The 17,915-nt window shown below is 50.9% G+C and overlaps 1 protein-coding gene across 1 annotated transcript in view; it reads left to right on the top strand.

The window, feature by feature from the left end:
- Window positions 1–1,677: 1,677 nt before the first annotated feature.
- The window catches only part of XDH (xanthine dehydrogenase), a 68,046-nt gene continuing 51,808 nt past the window's right edge, over window positions 1,678–17,915 (top strand). Inside the window, exons 1-6 of the mRNA XM_062209212.1 lie at window positions 1,678–1,774; window positions 10,061–10,118; window positions 12,647–12,743; window positions 13,962–14,070; window positions 16,523–16,649; window positions 17,553–17,614. Of these exons, the coding sequence (XP_062065196.1) occupies window positions 1,733–1,774; window positions 10,061–10,118; window positions 12,647–12,743; window positions 13,962–14,070; window positions 16,523–16,649; window positions 17,553–17,614 (495 nt within the window). The 5' untranslated portion in view covers window positions 1,678–1,732. The remainder of the gene's footprint in view (window positions 1,775–10,060; window positions 10,119–12,646; window positions 12,744–13,961; window positions 14,071–16,522; window positions 16,650–17,552; window positions 17,615–17,915) is intronic.

Genomic DNA, 17,915 nt, shown 5'->3' with positions numbered 1-17,915 from the left:
CACCCGCATGTTGTAACTGAGGATAGTGAGGCCAAGATACTGATTTTCACCAAGGGTCACACAGAAGTGATGGAGCAAGTATTTAAACCAGTCTACTGGGCCCCAAAGCTTAAGCTCTTTCCTTAGCCCTTTCCTTCAGCCTCCACGGTGTCCTAGCACTTTGGTGGGGCTGGCCCAGGAGGAAGTTGAGGGCTGGTGAAGCCAGATGGGTCAATAAAAAGAGGAAGAGCCTCTCCTCCTGGAGTTTGGGGAAATTGGCTCATTACGAAACCTGCCCCAGGCTGAGCCACTCTCTGATCCCACCTCCTTCCTTCTTCCTGTTAGAACAGGATTTCTCAATGCTGGTTCTCCTGATGTGTTCGTCTGGTTAATTCCTATTGCAGGGGCTGTCCTGTGCTTCGTAGGATATTTAGCAGCATTTGCCATCTCTATCCTCCAGACGCCAGCAGTGCGCCTCTCAACTTTCGACCATTAAACCGATGTCCAGATACCACCCGATGGTCTCTGGGGTGGGAGACGCACCCTGGTTAGTGCCTGCTGTTTCCTGCTGACCAACCACCCCTGTTCGCTTGAGTCTAGGGGATTCACAAGAGATTCAGTGCTAAAACAGGGTCCTTTAGGGAGATGGGGATGATTGGTCACTCTACAAGTGAAGGTTTAATGAAGCTGTGTGGGTGGCGGGGGGGTGGGGTGGGGGTGGGGGTGGAAGCCCAGAATGAATGGAGGTTGTGGGGGAAGGGCAGGCAGGTAGGAGGGAGGTGTTGGGGAGCGGCAGGCAGGTGGGAGGGTGCTGGACCCACAGAGAACCTGTTGGTGCTGCTCAGGAGGGCAGTGTGCCCTGTGTTTACCCTGGGAGTTAATGGACACTGAATGGGGGAGGGCTTTTACTCCTTGTTAACTGGGCCAATGCCTGTGAGCTACGTGCATTTTAATTTAGTTAGTATTTTGAAAAATTTTGCCAGTTTACCCTGATAACTTATCAAGGGCATTCTCCTGAGAGGACTTTGTGAAAGAAAAATCTCAAAAATGGGTTGCTAGCAGGATGTTTTTGGTTGTGTTGCTGAGCGATTGTGTCGTAGCCGTGAAAGATATTTTCACTCTTCAAAAGTCACTTCCGAATTATCTGTGCCCCAGCCTTCCGAGTTTGGTGTCATTCTTATGCCTCTACAGGATGAAGACAGCGAGTTCTGAAAAGAGCAAGACATATGCTGCAAGGTCCGATGGCGGATCCGAGTCTGGATCACTGGGCCCTGGGTCCTGGGACCTGCCTGCTCCACCAGGCTCTGGGGCAGTAGGGGTTGCGTGTCGGTGCTGAGTCTGCTGTGAATCAGTCCATCGCCCGTGGCTGACACTGGCCCTGCCCCTTCTCGGTCTTGCAGCAGGCTAAGCAGGCTCCATGAGGGCAGTGCCCGAGTCCCGTAGTTAGCAGGTGCCAAGGCATTGGCCCTACTGATATCTGCGTGCACCTTCCTCTGTGCTCTTTGACACAGGTGTGGAGGGTGTGATTTGCTGTAGATAATTGTTTGGATTTTTCTCTATTATGTAAGCCAGCAGCTTTTGCCAAGAACTGTCTGTGCCCTGAAGATCCAAACTGGTTGCCTCTGATTGGCTGATTTTGTTTCATTTTATTGGGAGGCGTACCTTTCAAGTTTCAGAGCGGTGATAACTACCAGAGTCTCTCTCTCCCTCTTGGAGTAAGGTACCTGGAGTTCAGGGACCCCAGCCGGTGACAATGACAGCTGATGAGTTGGTTTTCTTTGTGAATGGTAGAAAGGTAAGCAGGAGCTGACCTTTGGCCTGTTGTTCCTGGCCCCCTGGGAGGGGAGGCTCATACCATGGGAGAGGCATGCCTGGTCCCCTCTCTTTCCTGTTCCCTCTCACTGGGCTTCTCTCTCTCTCTCTCTCTCTCTCTCTCTCTCTCTCTCTCTCTCTCTCTCTCTCTCTGTGTGTGTATCTTCTTCTCCCTCTCTCTCTCTCTCTCCAAAGGTGCTGCTGCATTTTGGTAACGCTGGGGAAGGAAGAGCTTGTCAGGGCCAGAGCCCAGGCAGGTGCTCCTGGGGCAAACGAAAGAGAGAGGCATCCGTGAGCTTGCTGCTGGCTGCAGTAAGCAGACCTGGTATGGAGTGAGAAAGGGAGACGGAGTTCTAGCTGAGAGGGGAGGTCACTGCTCACATTCCATGCTTCAGCGAAGATGTCTAAATTCTTTGCTCCTCTCTGCTCCTCTCTCTCTCTCTCTCTCTCTCTCTCTCTGGAACGAAGTGAGTCTTCTTGTTAGTATTAGGAGATAAGACATAGCTGTGATTTCGATGTGTTAGTTGTATAGGTGTATCTGCTAGTCCCCATTTACTGTGTGGGGACATACACTGACACCTTGTGGTGAGCCACAATTTTTTTTCATAGAACACACATCCTCTCCTACTCACCACCACCCCATCCACTGGATTTAATACTACATTTAAGTATTGCAAATCTCTTTCCCACTTGGGTTAACTTTTTTTAAAAAAAGATTTATTTGATTTATTTGAAAGAGTTACGTAAGAGAGAAGGAGAGGCAGAGCTAGAGAGAGAGATCTTCCATCCGCTGGTTCACTCCCCAATTGGCTGCAATGGCCCGAGCTGTGCTGATCCAAAGCCAGGAGCCAGGAGCTTCCTCCAGGTCTTCCCATGCAGGTACAGGGGCCCAAGGACTTGGGCGGCCATCTTCTACTGCTTTCTCAGGCCCTAGCAGAGAGCTTTAGAAGTGGAGCTGCCAGGACTCGAACCAGCCAGTGCCCATATGGGATGCCGGCACTGCAGTGGCAGCTTTACCCGCTACGCCACAGCGCCGGCCCTGGGTTAACTTTTTCAAAACTCTAGGGCAGATGGCAGAGGTACCAGCCAGTCATTAGGACAGAGCAAGGGTGAGATCGTGCAGTTTCATGCAAGTGCAGGGAAAGAGAAGACAAGCACATTATGTGTTTCTGGCCTTCCCGTGGCCCCCTGACCCCCGTGCTGGGAGGCTCACCTCTGCTTCTGCTCAGTCCTGTTTGGGATTGAGAAATATGGCAAAAGGGTCACCATATCTGTTCCACTGTAATTGGCCATAGGGACAGTGTGAGTGACAAGTGAGCCCTCTAAGAAGGGCACTGAGTTGAGTGAGTTTCTGAAGTGATTTCCAAGAACGCACTGGGAAACAGGGGTCAGCTGCATTTCTTCTGGTCCAGAGTTCTCTGCGCTACTTCCTCTTCAGGGTTGACAGGTGGCACCAAACCAAGAGGGCAGGCAAAGCTTTCAGGTGACTGAAATCAGACTCTCACTTCCAACATCTCACCTTCTTTGCGGCCAGCAATTCTATCAGAGTGCTGTAAGAAGCAGCTGCCACACTGGCTTTCTAGAGATGCTACTTACACAAAGACATCTTCTCTGTAGTTTTTTTTGGGAATTCTTATATTCAGTAAGCAGCCAGTCAGTGACTTCCACAGCCGCATCTTATGCTAAGGTTTATTATTGATTAAGCCATCAGCACGTGGGTGAGAGTGTAAGTTCCAAGGAGCGTTTCAAGGTACATCTGGCTTGCTGGAAATGGGTTGCCCTTGAATTTTATTGTCACTTTAGGAAAGCGATTTGCCAGTTTTAGATGGTACCATCGTAGCAAATGCTGTTTTCTCTCTCTCTCTCTCTGGAAGCATCCAGTAATGCCAGGTTCCATGGTGAGCAGCCACATCTGCATTGGAGGAAGATGTAGGCTCTGGAGAAATTGCCGGACGTGTGGGGGAGGCAATGCAGAGCACTTATGTGACAGCAGGGCCTTAGACAAGACCCAGCAAGGGAATTCCTTGCAAATAAAGGCAGTAGGAAGTTTCCTCCTATTTCTAGTCTCAAGATGTTCTAGACCTTTTGTGAAAGGATATTGTGCAAAGAAGTCATCAAAAGAGCTGTTAAAATGTGGTGACTCATTCTCAAATCTGAGCTCCCTACTCCTTGTTTTGTTGTTCTGCTGGGAACTCTGCGCCCGTTAGCTGGGGTGCTAGAGAGGGTAGGAGATGCAAACGGATCCAACGCCTGTGAGGTGCTCCATGGTGGCACTGCCTTCTAATCTTCGTATCGTTTCCTGCTCTCAAGTCAGAGTCAGAAGGAAAGAGTTGTCCAGGGTTTGACTGACTGATGACGTGTAAGACTAGTACTTATTTTTGGGGTGCACACTGTAATGCAATGCATGTGTGCAAAGTCTAATAATCAACTCAGGGCAGTTAGCATTTCTTCTCAAATATCATGTGTGTGTGGTAAGAGCCTTCAAACTCCTCGATTTATTTTGAAATATGGGATGCCAGCATCGTGGGCAGAGGCTTACCCTACCTTGCCACAGCACCGGCCCCTCCTCTCTGCTTCCAAGTAATTGACATTTTTAGCTTCCACATGTGAGTGAGAACATGGGATACTTGTCTTCCTGTGTCTGGCTGATTTCACTCAACACAATGCTCTCCAGTTCCATTCAGTTTCTGCTAATGACGGGATTTCATCATTTTTATGGCTGAGTGATATTCCACTGTATATATACACCGCATTTTTAAGAACCCATTCATCTGTCAGTGGGCATCTGGGTTGATTCCAAGCCCTGGTTTTTGGAAATAGTTCTGTAATAAAGAGGGGTGTGCAGGTAACTCTGATAGAAGGATTTCATTTCCTTTGGATATACATCCAGTAGTGGGACTGTTGGATCATTTCGTGGTTGCATGTTCAGTGTTTTGAGGAACCTCCATACCGTTTTCCATAGTGGCTGCGCTAATTTTCATTCCCACCATAGAGTGTGCAGAGTTCCTCTTTCTTGGTATCCTCACCAGCATTTGTTACTTTTGGTCTTTGTGATAATAGCCACTCTGAGTTGGGCGAGATGCTATCTCCTTGCGGTTTTGATTTGACGATCTGATGATAGTCTTGTTGACATTTGACAGCTGCCAGGATTTTGTTAGCATTGTAGCGCTACCCCTTTTGGAGGCCGTTTCCTGAGCAGCCTCGCTCCCTCTGCTCAGTGGAGACCGGGAGGATCTGGCTCTCATGGTGCCGAGGGAGGTGTCTGGGAGTGATTCCTGTCACCAGCAGGGGTCAGCTACAGAGTGCTGAGTGGCTTTCCCTCACCCCTCGTTCACTCCTATGGCCAACACTTGCCACGCTCCTTCTGAGGCCTAGGGCTGTGGAATGAGCCCTGGAAGAATATGGTCTTTAAGATCAAGCATTTGCCATTTGGGAGTCTATGGACTAGTTGGAGAGGTGAATTATGAGTAGGCAAAATGATACATTCCAAAATGTCTTTTACAGAATACTAGTCCCGTGGTATACTCTGCATATTCTTTTTTAAAAAGATTTCTTTTATTTATTTGAAAGACTTACATAGAGAGGGAGGGAGAGAGTGGGGGAGAGAGGGAGGGGGAGAAACTGTCTCGTATGTGTATTAGGTGCCCAGATAATACGGATGTGACTCATAGATGAATATTAAAACCCCTGAGGAATTCTGCACTAAACAAATCTGTTTGTATTTTAAAAGTATTGTATGCTTACAGAACACCTGCTAGGAGAATTCAAAAAAGATGAAATAGCCTTTGCCTCCATTCATCAGCTATAACATTTTGTCATAGTTGCTTTATCATGTCCATACATACATATATAAACACACATACATGTGCATATATAAATGTATGTATACATAAAGAGTTTCAGATATATAAATTATATAAATACTTATATACTTATTTAATTATTATTTTAAAATATTTATTTTATTTATTTGAAAGGCAGAGTTTCAGAGAGAAAGAGAGAGAGAGAGAGATCTTCCATGCTCTGGTTCACCCCCAAGATGGCCTCAATGGCTGGGACTGGGCCAGGACGAAACCAGGAGCCAGAAGTTTCATCTGGATCTCCCATGGGTGCAGGGGCTCAAGGACTTGGGCCATCTTCCACTGCTTTCCCAGGGGTATTAGCAGAGAGCTGGATCAGAAATGGAGCTGCCGGGACTTGAGCCCATATGGGATATCAGCATCGCAGGTGGTGGCTTAACCTGTTTTAATCTGTTATGCCACAACGCTGGCCCCTATGAAGATATTTTTAGAGAACCTCATTCCTTTATAAAATGCAGGACATTAACTTAATATAAATACAACTATAGATTTATGCAAAATTATTCCAATTTCCCCAGTAATTTCACTGATACTCACCCCCTGCCCCAACCTAGAACTCAGGGTCCTGCCCTACCATTGGCCTCCACGTCTTGATCGTCTACTCTAGTCTGAGACAGCCCTTCAGCTCTCCTTTATCTTTTGGGACACTGATGTTTCTGAAGAGAATGGCCAGGCAGTCTTCAGTGTGTCCCTCATTTTGGTTGGTCTCCTGGTTTCTTGTGATTAGGTTCTGAGTCAGCCTTTCAGGCAGGACTGCCTCCAAGCAGCGCATCTGAACCCGGTGCATTCTGTTGGCCGGCACAGGAGGTCAGTCTGGTCCACTGTTAGTGATGTGAACTGTGGTCCCTTGGAGAAGCTGCTGTCCTTCTTCATTGTAAAGGAGCATTGACATGGTAGATTACATATCAATTACATATTAAAGAGTTTGGATGCTTGGGTTTTGCTAGAGCAGTCGTCTTAACCCAACATTTCCTAAACCCACTTCCCCATGAAGCACCTTTCCCTGGGAACACCCACTGGCATCCTGGAAGAGAACATTCCACGGAGCACACTGGGCAAACCCTACAGCCATTCTCCAGGAGTGGTGCAGATTCTTGGAAGGAATTCAAGGAAAGGTGGCTCACCTGTGGCTGGGTAATATGGAAGCCTTTACTGGGTGATATTTGGGTTCTTTGGATGCAAGAAGCAGGTGGGAGAGGAATGACCTGGGCAAAGGCCCAGGAACTGGAGAAGATAAGATGTACCATCGATGTAAGCTGACCAGGTTGGGGTGGGTGTTTGGTGCAGTGATTAAGATGCCACTTAGGGTGCCCACATCCCCTGTCAGAATGCCTGTGTTTGAGTCTTTTTTTTTTTTTTTTTTGACAGGCAGAGTGGACAGTGAGAGAGAGAGACAGAGAGAAAGGTTTTCCTTTTGCCGTTGGTTCACCCTCCAATGGCTGCCGCGGTAGCGCGCTGCGGCCGGCGCACCGCGCTGTTCCGATGGCAGGAGCCAGGTGCTTCTCCTGGTCTCCCATGGGGTGCAGGGCCCAAGGACTTGGGCCATCCTCCACTGCACTCCCTAGCCACAGCAGAGAGCTGGCCTGGAAGAGGGGCAACCGGGACAGGATCGGTGCCCCAACCGGGACTAGAACCCGGTGTGCCGGCACCGCAAGGCTGAGGATTAGCCTGTTGAGCCACGGCGCCGGCCTGTGTTTGAGTCTTGGGTCTGCTTCAGGTGATGGTTCAAGCAGTTGGATCTCTACCACCCACGTGGGAGGCCTAGCTGGAGTTCCAGGCTCCTGGAGTCAGCCTGGCCCAGCCCCACCTGTTGTGGGCATTTAGAATGAAGCAGCAAATGGAAGATTTATCTCTGTCTTTCTGTTTGTGTCTCTCTCTCTGTCTGATTCTCTCTTCCTCTCCCCCACCCTTTCAAATAAAAGGAAAATAAATAAATGAAAGAAAAAAACAGAAGACAGGCTTGGCAGGGAAGTGGGAGGAAGAAAAACTAAAAATGGAGTTGGGAACATATTGAAAAGGGCTTGTGAAAAAACCAGCCTCAGGTACGTGGGAGGTCCCGGAAGGCACCAAGCAGGGCAATGATAGGACGCAATGCGAGCAGAACTGTGGGACAGGAGGAAGGAGCAGCAGGGCAGGGGAGCAGTGGGCTACAAGGCTCCTACTGTCATCTGCCACGCAGGTGAAGAGGGTCCTGGTTTTGTGCACTTATGATTTCTTCTGCAGGATAACAGAAGGGTTTCCTTCTGTGAACTGTGTCATCTGGGTACTGAATGAGCTGACATATATAAGCTATGTATATATGCCAAAACCAGCTTATTCGATATCCAGATTTTATCTCCTGTTTCCTTTTAAAGCACTCAAAGGGCAACTGACAGTTTCAAGAGCCTTTTGTTTAATCTTAGTTGATAAAATCTCCTAGGTTATCATTAAGCGGCCCAACAGTCTCAATGTCGGTGGCGTGGTGAAGGATCAAGAAACCACTCACCCCGTTGGTACTGTTGACGTTGGCTTCTGGCTTTCTGGGCCTTTCAGGCATTTGGGACCAACCCTGTTTTTCCCCTTATGATGGCCACCACAGGGGGCACTTGATCATACATTCCCGGCTGGAGTGAGGAGTTTTTTTCCCCCAGCCTCTCATTTTGGATGGTCCAGTCTACATACTCTGTACTGGGAGCCGGGACGCATCAGCTGCTGAGGCAGTCCTCTTGAGAATGGTTCAAATGCCTTCATGCCAGCTCGCTCTCTCTTGGACAGCCTCTACTCTGCCCTGGCCAAGGCTTCCCTAAGTGTTTGCTTCAGCAAACGTCAGGGCTATGCTCCAACCCCAACTCTGCCGCATCTGCTCAGGTTTAAGTAGGCATTTAAACTTACCATTGTTAGTTTTTAAAAAATATTTATTTGAGAAGTAGAGAGAGAGAGTGTGTGTGTGTGAATGAGTGTTAGAGTTCTTATCCATTGGTTCACTTCTCAGATGCCCACCAAGTCCCAGGGGGCAGAAGCTGGGAGCTGGGAACTCAGTCTAGGTTTCCCATATGAGTGACAGGAACCCAATTACTCTGAGCCACCACCACTTCCTCCCAGAGTCTGCATAGCAGAAAGCTGGAGTCAGGAGCTGGAGCTGGGAATTGAACACAGGTCTTCCAGTGTGGGACGTGGACAACCTAATTGGACAACCTAATCTCACCTGCTAGCCCAAATGCCTGCCCTTGTTGTTAGTTTTGAATTTTAGGTTAAGCCTATGAGTAGGAGTTGAGTTACACCGGACCACCATATCCCCTATGCTGCAAGAGTGTGCGTTAGCTTGTGTGTAGCACAAAGGAGACCCCCTCACTAAGTTGGAAACATGAGGCAGATACCTTCTCCCCTCCCAGCTTAGGGAGGTGTGGCACTCCTAGTACAGTTTTCTGTACAGAAATCTATCATAAATTCTCTTCCCTTAACCATCCCAGGAACCCTTAGCCTGAGAGCCTTTGTATGCATGAGGAGTGGTGAAATAGGTTTCATAGAATTCCTTTGATAATTTGCATTGGGAACTAGCACCTCGCTGTAGACAACCTTTTTACCTCACTGAACACACGGCTGGATCTTTGGCTTGGGCTTTCTCCTCCATTTCTGATGAGTGTTAATGTTGTTGACTGACAGCCCATCACATGCAATACTCCGCCATGAGCACAGGCCATGGGACTGGCTTCTGCAGTCACCTCCAGGGCCCTCTCAAGGAGGCCAACTGTACGGTGACACAGTGAGCTATGCTGCCAACTGTGACGCTGGCATCCCATATCAGAACACCGTTTGAGTCCCTGTTGTCTACTTCTGATCCAGCTCCCTGCTAAAGTGCCTGGGAAGGCAGTAGAGGATGGCCAAGTACTTACTACCCTGCCATCTATGTGAGAGACCCAGATGGAGTTCCTGGCTCCTGGCATCAGCCTGGCCCAGCCCTGGCCACGAGGCCATTTGAGGAGTAAACCAATGGATGGAAGATCTCTCCCCTCTGCCCCTATAATGATAAATATTTTAAAATCGCTGGAGGCTAAGCCAGAGCTGCACGTTGATCCTGTTGGCAGTCCCCAGGATTTGCAGGTGTGGTCCATCAGCAGGCATGTTTGACTTGAAGGGGCCTTGGTCTTGGTCAGTCCAGCAGGGCTGGTGCAACACCTCAGTGTTCTGTGCTGGGTCTAGATCTGAACCCCAAGGTTGAAGTTTAGCATTTAAAAGTACGAACACACACACAGCCTGCAGTATGGTTCTTATGTTCATTCTTAAGGACTTGCCTAGAAAAATGCCTGCGTTTCATGATCATTAACTCTGTAAGTTCTTGAGTGAGACACTGAAGGGGGACATTGAGGATGGCTAAGTATACTCACCATATGCTTCTCTTCTGTTTTTTTTTTTTTTTTTTTTTTTAATAGGTAGTGGAGAAAAATGCAGATCCGGAAACAACGCTTTTGGCCTACCTGAGGAGAAAGTGTATCCTGCCTCTGGAGTGGGAGTGAGGGGGAGGGGTGACAGGGACTCAGCCTCATTTCCTAACGACCAGGGTGGCCACAAAATGTGGAGGAATAGGAAGGTGGGCACTTGCACGTGTCACGGCAGCTGTGTCACTCCGTGGCTCGGCCACCCAGTCGTTTCAGCTCCCTAGATCTGGAATTTCTAGCGACCACGTGAGCGGATTGTTCCTGATGTTCTTTAAGGTCTTTTGCGGCTAATGCTGGCAATGCCAAGGTTTAATCACAAGCCACTGGAAAGCCCCTCCTTAGCCCCGGTGAGCTTCTGGTCCTTGTCCCTTGGGAAGAGTGGGACCTGCCTTAGCTCCCATTTGCTTAACACACAGGTGGACTTCCTGGGGGACATGTCCAGCTCTGCCTTGGTGGAGGGTGACAGGGGAAAGGGCTGCAGCAGGAATGGTGTAGAGGCGCCATCGCTGTGGAGACCCTGGGAGGCCTCAGGGGACCAGGGACTCCTCAGAGGGACCTGGGTTCCTCTCTTCACTCAAGATCCCCTGTACCTTCGGTCCTTTCAGAGTGTGAAAGCATTCAGAGACCAGAAACTAAAGTTCAGTGTTATTTGCATACCTTATCTCACTTAATCCCCATAGCACCTGCATGCGAGTGTAATGTGTAATCCTCCCTGCATTGGTAGGGGAGGAAGTGAGGGCTGGCCGTGTCAAGTGACCTTCTTTTGCTGGCACATTTTGGGCGAATTGTGTCCGGGCCTGGACTACAGCCTAGAGCCCTGGCCCTGACCTCTCATCCATGCTGGGAAGTCTCCAGAGGTCTGTTGCCAGGGCTCTACCCATCCTGACCTCATCTGGGAAGCCTTCTTGCTTACAGAGGGATGAAACATATTTGGGGACAGCAAAAGAGTCTTTCAGCCCCCCAGGGAGTGAGAGTTCACTCAGGATAGCAGGTTTTGACCTGGGATGGACCCCTCTGGAGGCTCACTACAGAGGAAGCTGGTGGTCTTTGGGCACAGGAAGTGTCACAGCCTAGGCAGGATCTGGGGGAGGGCACAGGACTCCCTTTCTCTCACCCGCTGACCTGGGAGGACTGGGAAGAGACGCTCATTCTCCAAGATTGCTGAGATCAATTTTTATTTTAAAAACTGAAACTGATTATCGTGTTTGCACAGTTTTGATTTTAGTCTTGAAGACCTGCAAGCCTCAGAAATTCCTTATCATAGCAGGTGGCTGCTCAGAAGGTCAAAGCTCAAGTGCAATCCCAAATTGAAAGTTGGCACGGACCCGGGAGATCCAGGCAGCTTACTCTTCCCTGTGCAGAGAGTGCAGGCGTGGGGATCCCAATTGAGAGAGGAGACCCCTGCCTTGAGTGCTCCCTGGCTTCCAGGAGCCTCTGGCCAGAGCTGGCAGGGCTTCGGGCGGCTGCCGCCAATCATCCTTCAGTGCCCCAATGATGAACTGCCTGCAGCCCGAAAAACAAACAAAACAAAACCTAGGGCATAGAAAGTCCTCCCTAGGTGTGCTGGGGGGGGGGGGTAGCCTGGAGAAGGGGTACACACCCAATCTGGGGTCAGATGACTGTGCTGGGCCCCAGCTCCAGGGCAACTGGCATTCCTGTGCTGCGGGACTCACATTACCTCTTAGGTCTCTGCTTTTGTGGGGAAATAGTGGATGCCCCACCTGCTAATCCAATTATCATGCAGATCACACAGGCTCGGTGAGGCTTTTCCAGGGTTAGATGCCTGATCATTGTTAGCTGCTAAACTTTATCTTGAACATGAGGGACCTGACCTTGTGTTAGCAACCTCCGTCTTCAGAGGAGACCTGGGGACTTCGGGGACTTCCAGGCCCCCTTGTCCTGAGGGAGTGACCAACGCCACTGCTGTTCTCCAGAATAGCAGTTAGGCTCCTGTAAAATCGCAAAGCATCAGAGTTTCTCTCTGCAAGTCCATGTGTGTATGAGAGTTGGGCTGGATGTTGGTCCCTGACCACAAAAACAAGAATCTTCATTTTAATTTCCATTCACATTTCCCTTGAGCTGGATTTTCACAAGCCCCCGATCCAGCCCTAATTTTGCTTCCCAGGACCTTGTTAGCCCCAAAGGGCCAGGGTGAAAGCTGAGACCCAGGGAGTCACAGACAGGATGGCTGTCCCCTTCTGTCCCACGTGGCTTCACCACATGCCCAGCGTGGGAGAGGTGTGAGCCGTCCCCCAGCTCAGCCATTGGGCCGTGTGACTTACCTGCCCAAGGGCACCACAGCTCCCCCAGAGGAGTCTCCAGGCTGCTGGGTCCCAGGGGATGCTACTTGGGTCCTGTGTGATGGGACCCTGATGCCTGTGCAGGGGAGATGGCCCTGTTCCCTGCCCCCTGGTAGGTGGTGCGCCTCTCTGAATGAGCAGCCTGCATGTCTGCTGCCTGCCCACGTTGACAGCTCTGAGCCTCAGTGTGGGGATGGCTGAATCCACGGCACCCTTCCGGGCACAGCCCAGCAGTCAGTCTCCTTTTCCAGAATCCACTTTCCTGAACTTGACCTCCCAGTGGGGCTGAGCGGGACCAAGCTTGGCTGTGGAGAAGGGGGCTGTGGCGCTTGCACGGTGATGCTGTCCAAGTACGATCGTCTCCAGAACAAGATCATGTATCCTTTGTCTGCTGGTGATGGCCCATGTGAGGACTCGAATGTGGGGTCAGCTTGTGCTTGAAAGAGTATGCGTGTGCGTGTGCATGTGCACATGTGGGGGAGCCCCTGTGTTTCTGAGCAGCCTTGGGTCACAGACAGGGAAACCGAAGAATGACGTCCTAGGAGGTATCTTCCTGGCTCATGAGCACTGATCAGACTCTGAACTGCTGACACAGTGATCTCTGAAATCCTGGCTCATATCACACCCCATAATATCCTTCCATAACTCTCCCTTGCCCCCAGCATAAAGTCCATGCTCTTTGGTTAGCAGGCAAGGTCCTTCAAAGCATGCCCCAGCTTTCCTCTGGTCGCTACCTCAACCTGGGCCGGCACTCATTCCAGCAGAGACACCTGTGTACTGCTGCCATCCCATGGACTTGTAAGCCGATTCCCAAGTCTTGAATGTCCCTTCTCCTAGGATGTCTCCACCTGGCTAACTCTCACTAGCTCTTTAGGACTGGGGCAAACTAGTACCTGCTCCAACAGACTTCCTTGACCACCCAACACTGAGTTAGGTGCCCCTTGCCTGTGCTGGTCCCAGAGGGCCCTGTGCACCACCCTCCTGAATCACTTACCGGAAGATGCTCAAGTGTGAGGTTGGCACTCGGCAATGGATGTTGATTGTTGAGTGAATGAGTGATAAACAAAGGAAAGAATGAGAGGAGTTCGCTCTAAGGGACTGATGTGTGCCTCATGCTCCCCAGGGTCTCCCCCCCGCCCTCCCTCCCTGGAGGAATGGGAGAAATAGAGGTGGGCGAGTGCAGGGAAGCAAAGGTGACTGCAGGTTCTGACACCGCAGAGGCCGAGGAAGGGTGCTGTGGAGACAGGAGAGTGTTTCAAGGCTTCAGCCTGCCAGAAGCTACTACCCACTCAGCCTCCGGGGCCAGGCTGAGTGACAGGCAGCTGACCGTGACCCTGGCTTCCTTTGCCACAGCTCAGAGGCTGAAGGTGCATGGATGCCTGACCCTGCAGGACTCTGGAGGAGCTCAACCTCACCTGGGCAGTTTCCTTTGTCCCTTGCCTAGAGCCTTGGGCGGAGAGGTGAGGGCACCAGTAGATGGAACAAGAACATAAGATGGAGAGAAGACACAACAGAAAGTCCCACTGAGTCCCCTGACCCTGCCCTGTTCCCATGACCTGAATGGACAGCGGAATGGCCTTAATCTGGGGTCCTAGCCACTTCTCAGCCAATGCCTGCCTGGCACCCATCTGCTCCTTGCACCATGTTGCTGTGACAACTGTGGAAGGCATAGGAAGCACCAAGACCAGGCTGCACCCCGTGCAGGTAAGCAGAGGAGGGAGCCGTGCCCTGGAGCTCAGGCTGCATGCTCACTTCAGGTGGCTGGGCAGCGGGTCACTGGCTGGGCGCCGGAGGCTTTGTGTTCTGGCTACCTCCCCACCTCGCCTGGGAGCTGTCAATCAGAAAGAGAAGGCACCCAGGCCCCAAGCTGCCTTCTGTGGCTGGGGTCGGTGTAACATTGCATGCTCCCAGGAGAACCAAGAGGTCAAGTGGATCTGGTGGACAGGGCGGTCAGCTGTCCCCGAACTGCAAGGAGCAGGGGCTGGGGAGCTCCTCATGGTTCCTGAGTGTGCTGAGAGACCCCCAACCTCCCAGTTTCTGGGTCCACATTCTCTGTTCCCCTTGATTATTTTTTTAAAGATTTATTTATTTCTTTGAAAGTCAGAGTTACACACACACACACACACACAGGGCGCGGGGGTCTTCCATTCACTGGTTAACTCTCCAATTGGCTGCAATGGCCGGAGAAGCACCAATCCGAAGCCAGGAGCCAGGTGCCTCTTCCTGGTCTCCTATATGGGTGCAGGGGCCCAAGGACCTGGGCCATCTTCCTACTGCTTTCCCAGGCCATAGCAGAGAGCTGGATTGGAAATGGAGCAGCTGGTACTTGAACTGGTGCCTATATGGGATGCGGGCCACTGTAGGCAGCAGCTTTACCCGCTAGGCCACAATGCCAGCTCCTCCCCTTGATTATTCAAACAAACAAACAAACAAACAAACAAAAACCACCATCAGCTCTCCAGTGATTCCTCTTGAACCCTTCCCCTCCCACCATCAGATCATGCAAATGTGGATTTCCAGGCCACCGCCCTCATTGAAGTGCAGATTAGTGCCTAATAAGATTGCAGACAGCCTAGTGCCTGACCAAGGTTTTCTCCCAGAGGGCATCAGAGCCCCTGGCCGTAGAGGGAAACCATGAACTCTTGGGCAGTGGAGAGCATCAGAACACTCCCTGGCCAAGAGGAAACAAGTGGGCAGGAAGACCACTGCTCCTAGCACTTTAGGTTTGGGACAGCTGAGGAAGGACCATGGCTGAACTTGTCCGCCCTGCAGGAGGCATGGGAAGCTTCATCAGGACTTGTCATTTTCTCTGAAGCAAACGCATGGGTGGCTGAGACAGAGGGATCAGGTCTGCGTGGCCAGTCTGAGAGCCCTCCCTTTCCCATGGGCAGCTCCTATTCCTATAGCACTGGCGCCCAGTGATCTGCAGAGGCAGTGTTTCCGTTCTTGTCCCCCACAACCCATCGCACTCAGCAGCCAGCATCAGTTAGAGCATGCACCCTCCTGCTGAGAATCCCCGAAGGGTTTCACATCACAACCAGCACAAAACTGAAGAGCCCGGCCATGGCTTGTGAAGACAAGCTTCCCTACCCAACTCCTTTGGCCCAAGTGGGGTTCTGTCCACGGTCCAGCGTGCCAGACCGGTTCTGTCCTCAGAGCTTTCTCCCTTGCTATTCTCTCTGCCTGTGACATGCTCTTCTCTGATCTGAGTCGTGTTCCTGATTTGGTCTAAATGCCTTCTTCTGGGGCCTTTTCTGACTGCTCTGTCATGTTGGATCATGTCCTTGTATACGCATTCTCTGCTTAGCTCTGATTTCTACCTGGCCCTTCCTTGTTTATTTTTGTCAGTACTTTCCCTGCTAGAATGACTGACTCATGAGATCAGAGACCTCATCTCTCCTTTTCACGGCTCTGTGCCAGCACCTTACCAAGCCTGATGCAAAATTGGTTCCCAGTAAATATTTATAAAATCACGGGCTATAGATACATATTTACTTAACTAAGTTTGAAGAGAGTCTCCCAAGAGACAAAAATAAAAAGCATTGCGGATGAAAAGAATTCCCTTGCAAAAAAAAGTCTTTTGGCTTTGAATGGAAATTCTGTGACATTCAGTGCACCTATTAAATTCTGACACATCTCTTATGTCCCCACTGGGCTTCGAGGGTTGCCTTAACATAAGAATGCAGGAATACAACAATGCTCTCGTGTGGAATGAAATGTATTCTGTGGGTGCTTCCTAAATGCCAACTGAGGCTGAATGCAAGTAGCACAGTTCAAGGAATGATACACAACTCTCTCTTCCGTTCAACATGTGTGGTTTTGGGCTGAATTCCCTGAGCCTGCTTCTTCCTCTGCTAACTTGAGTGGCAGAAGCTCCTCCTTGCCTCCAATTGTCTCTATCACTTAAGGGGGTCTTTCCCCTGACAGCTAGCATTGATCAGCTACCAGCCATATGCCAGGCGTAACGCTGAGTTTTATGTGGCTCTAAAGGTGAGCCCTAGGATGGTCTCCATCACACAGACAAGGAACCTATGGCTCAGAAGGGCTTGGAACCTGCCACAGTCCCCCACTGCCCCGAGAAGGGGATGACTGAAGCCTGCAGGGCCCCTGGGAGAGGTTTTGCCAACCCTGTGTCTGTGCCATCTGTCCCCTTTAGGAGAGAATTGCCAAGAGCCATGGCTCCCAGTGTGGATTTTGCACCCCCGGCATTGTCATGAGCATGTACACGCTGCTCCGGAACCAGCCTGAGCCTACGATTGAGGAAATTGAGAATGCCTTCCAAGGTACAGCTCAGGAGGGGGAATGGCAAACAGTGCCCGGTGGGGGACAGGGTCAGGGGGACAGCTGTGGGGGTGGCCCTTTGGGGGAAAGGTCAGACCACCCCAGTGTGGCAGCTGACACCCACTAGAAAGTTAGTCCTGTATTAGTTTGGAAGACTCCCGTTTGGCTTGGAGGCCTCCTGGGACATCTTATCTTTGCACTTATCTTCCTGATGTGTGCCTTCGCATCCTTCATCATCATTGGGCTGGGCTTGGTGATTGGCAGCTGGCACCAGAGATCATCCGGGGACTCCAGAGAGGCTGCTCAGATGGCTTCCTTCCCTCTCACCTTCCATCCAGAATAGGATTTTGCTATGTGGAAGGTGGCCAGGATTCTGAGGCATTGGCTAGGACTGGCTTCCCATTTCGCCTCCTATGAACAGGCCCAGGGGCCAGTACTGTGTACCCACTCCTCAGAATTGAATACAGAAGGCTCTCTGTCCATGCCCCATTTCACCCGGCCATTATTCAATCGGTTATTTTGCATCCTATTTTATGCCAGGTGCTACATCAGGTGTTAGGGACAGAGGATGAAAAACACAGTCCTTACTCTCAGAGGGGTGCATACTCTGATGGGAATCCATCATGCAGTTTGATAAGCTCACTGGCAAAGGTATGACCAAGCACCAAGTGAGCGCTTGGGAGGGATCCTGGCCCAGTCTGTGCATTCTAGGAGGGCTTCCTGAAAGAAGTCCCGATACAGGCTTTGAAGGTAGGAAGAGCAAAGGGGACCTGCCAGGTAGAGGAAGCAGAACGTACAGAGGCAGGGTGGTAAAGGGAGTGCCAGACTGTGCTGGGAAAAGTCACAAGGCCCTCAGCTGCCCCAGGGGCCGGCACTGACATCACAGCTTTGTCGTTGGCTCACAGGAAACTTGTGCCGCTGTACAGGCTACAGACCCATCCTCCAGGGATTCCGGACCTTTGCCCAGGTAAGTGGAGGCCCCAGAAGAGCAGTGGCCCTGCCCTTCCTGGGGGAATCACACTTGGGAGGGATGCCAAGGGCCTCTTGCCCAAGAGGGTCAGCTAATGCGTCCTCCTACGAGGGAGTTGCCTTGCCATTCTTGTGCAGGGAGGGGCTCACGGCCACAGTCTGGGGACTCTCACTTGCTCCCTGGAAGAGGCACACCGCCCCAGCCTGGCTTCCTCCAGTGCCTTCAGGCTTGGCAGCTTCCCTTGGAGACTGGCAGGCTCAGCCTGTGGCACAGGTGCTCAATGTGGTACTTAACACCA

This window comes from Lepus europaeus, chromosome 13, assembly GCF_033115175.1.
Source record: "Lepus europaeus isolate LE1 chromosome 13, mLepTim1.pri, whole genome shotgun sequence".
NCBI classification, from domain to species: Eukaryota; Metazoa; Chordata; class Mammalia; order Lagomorpha; family Leporidae; genus Lepus; species Lepus europaeus.
This window is presented reverse-complemented; position numbering and strand designations above follow the sequence as displayed.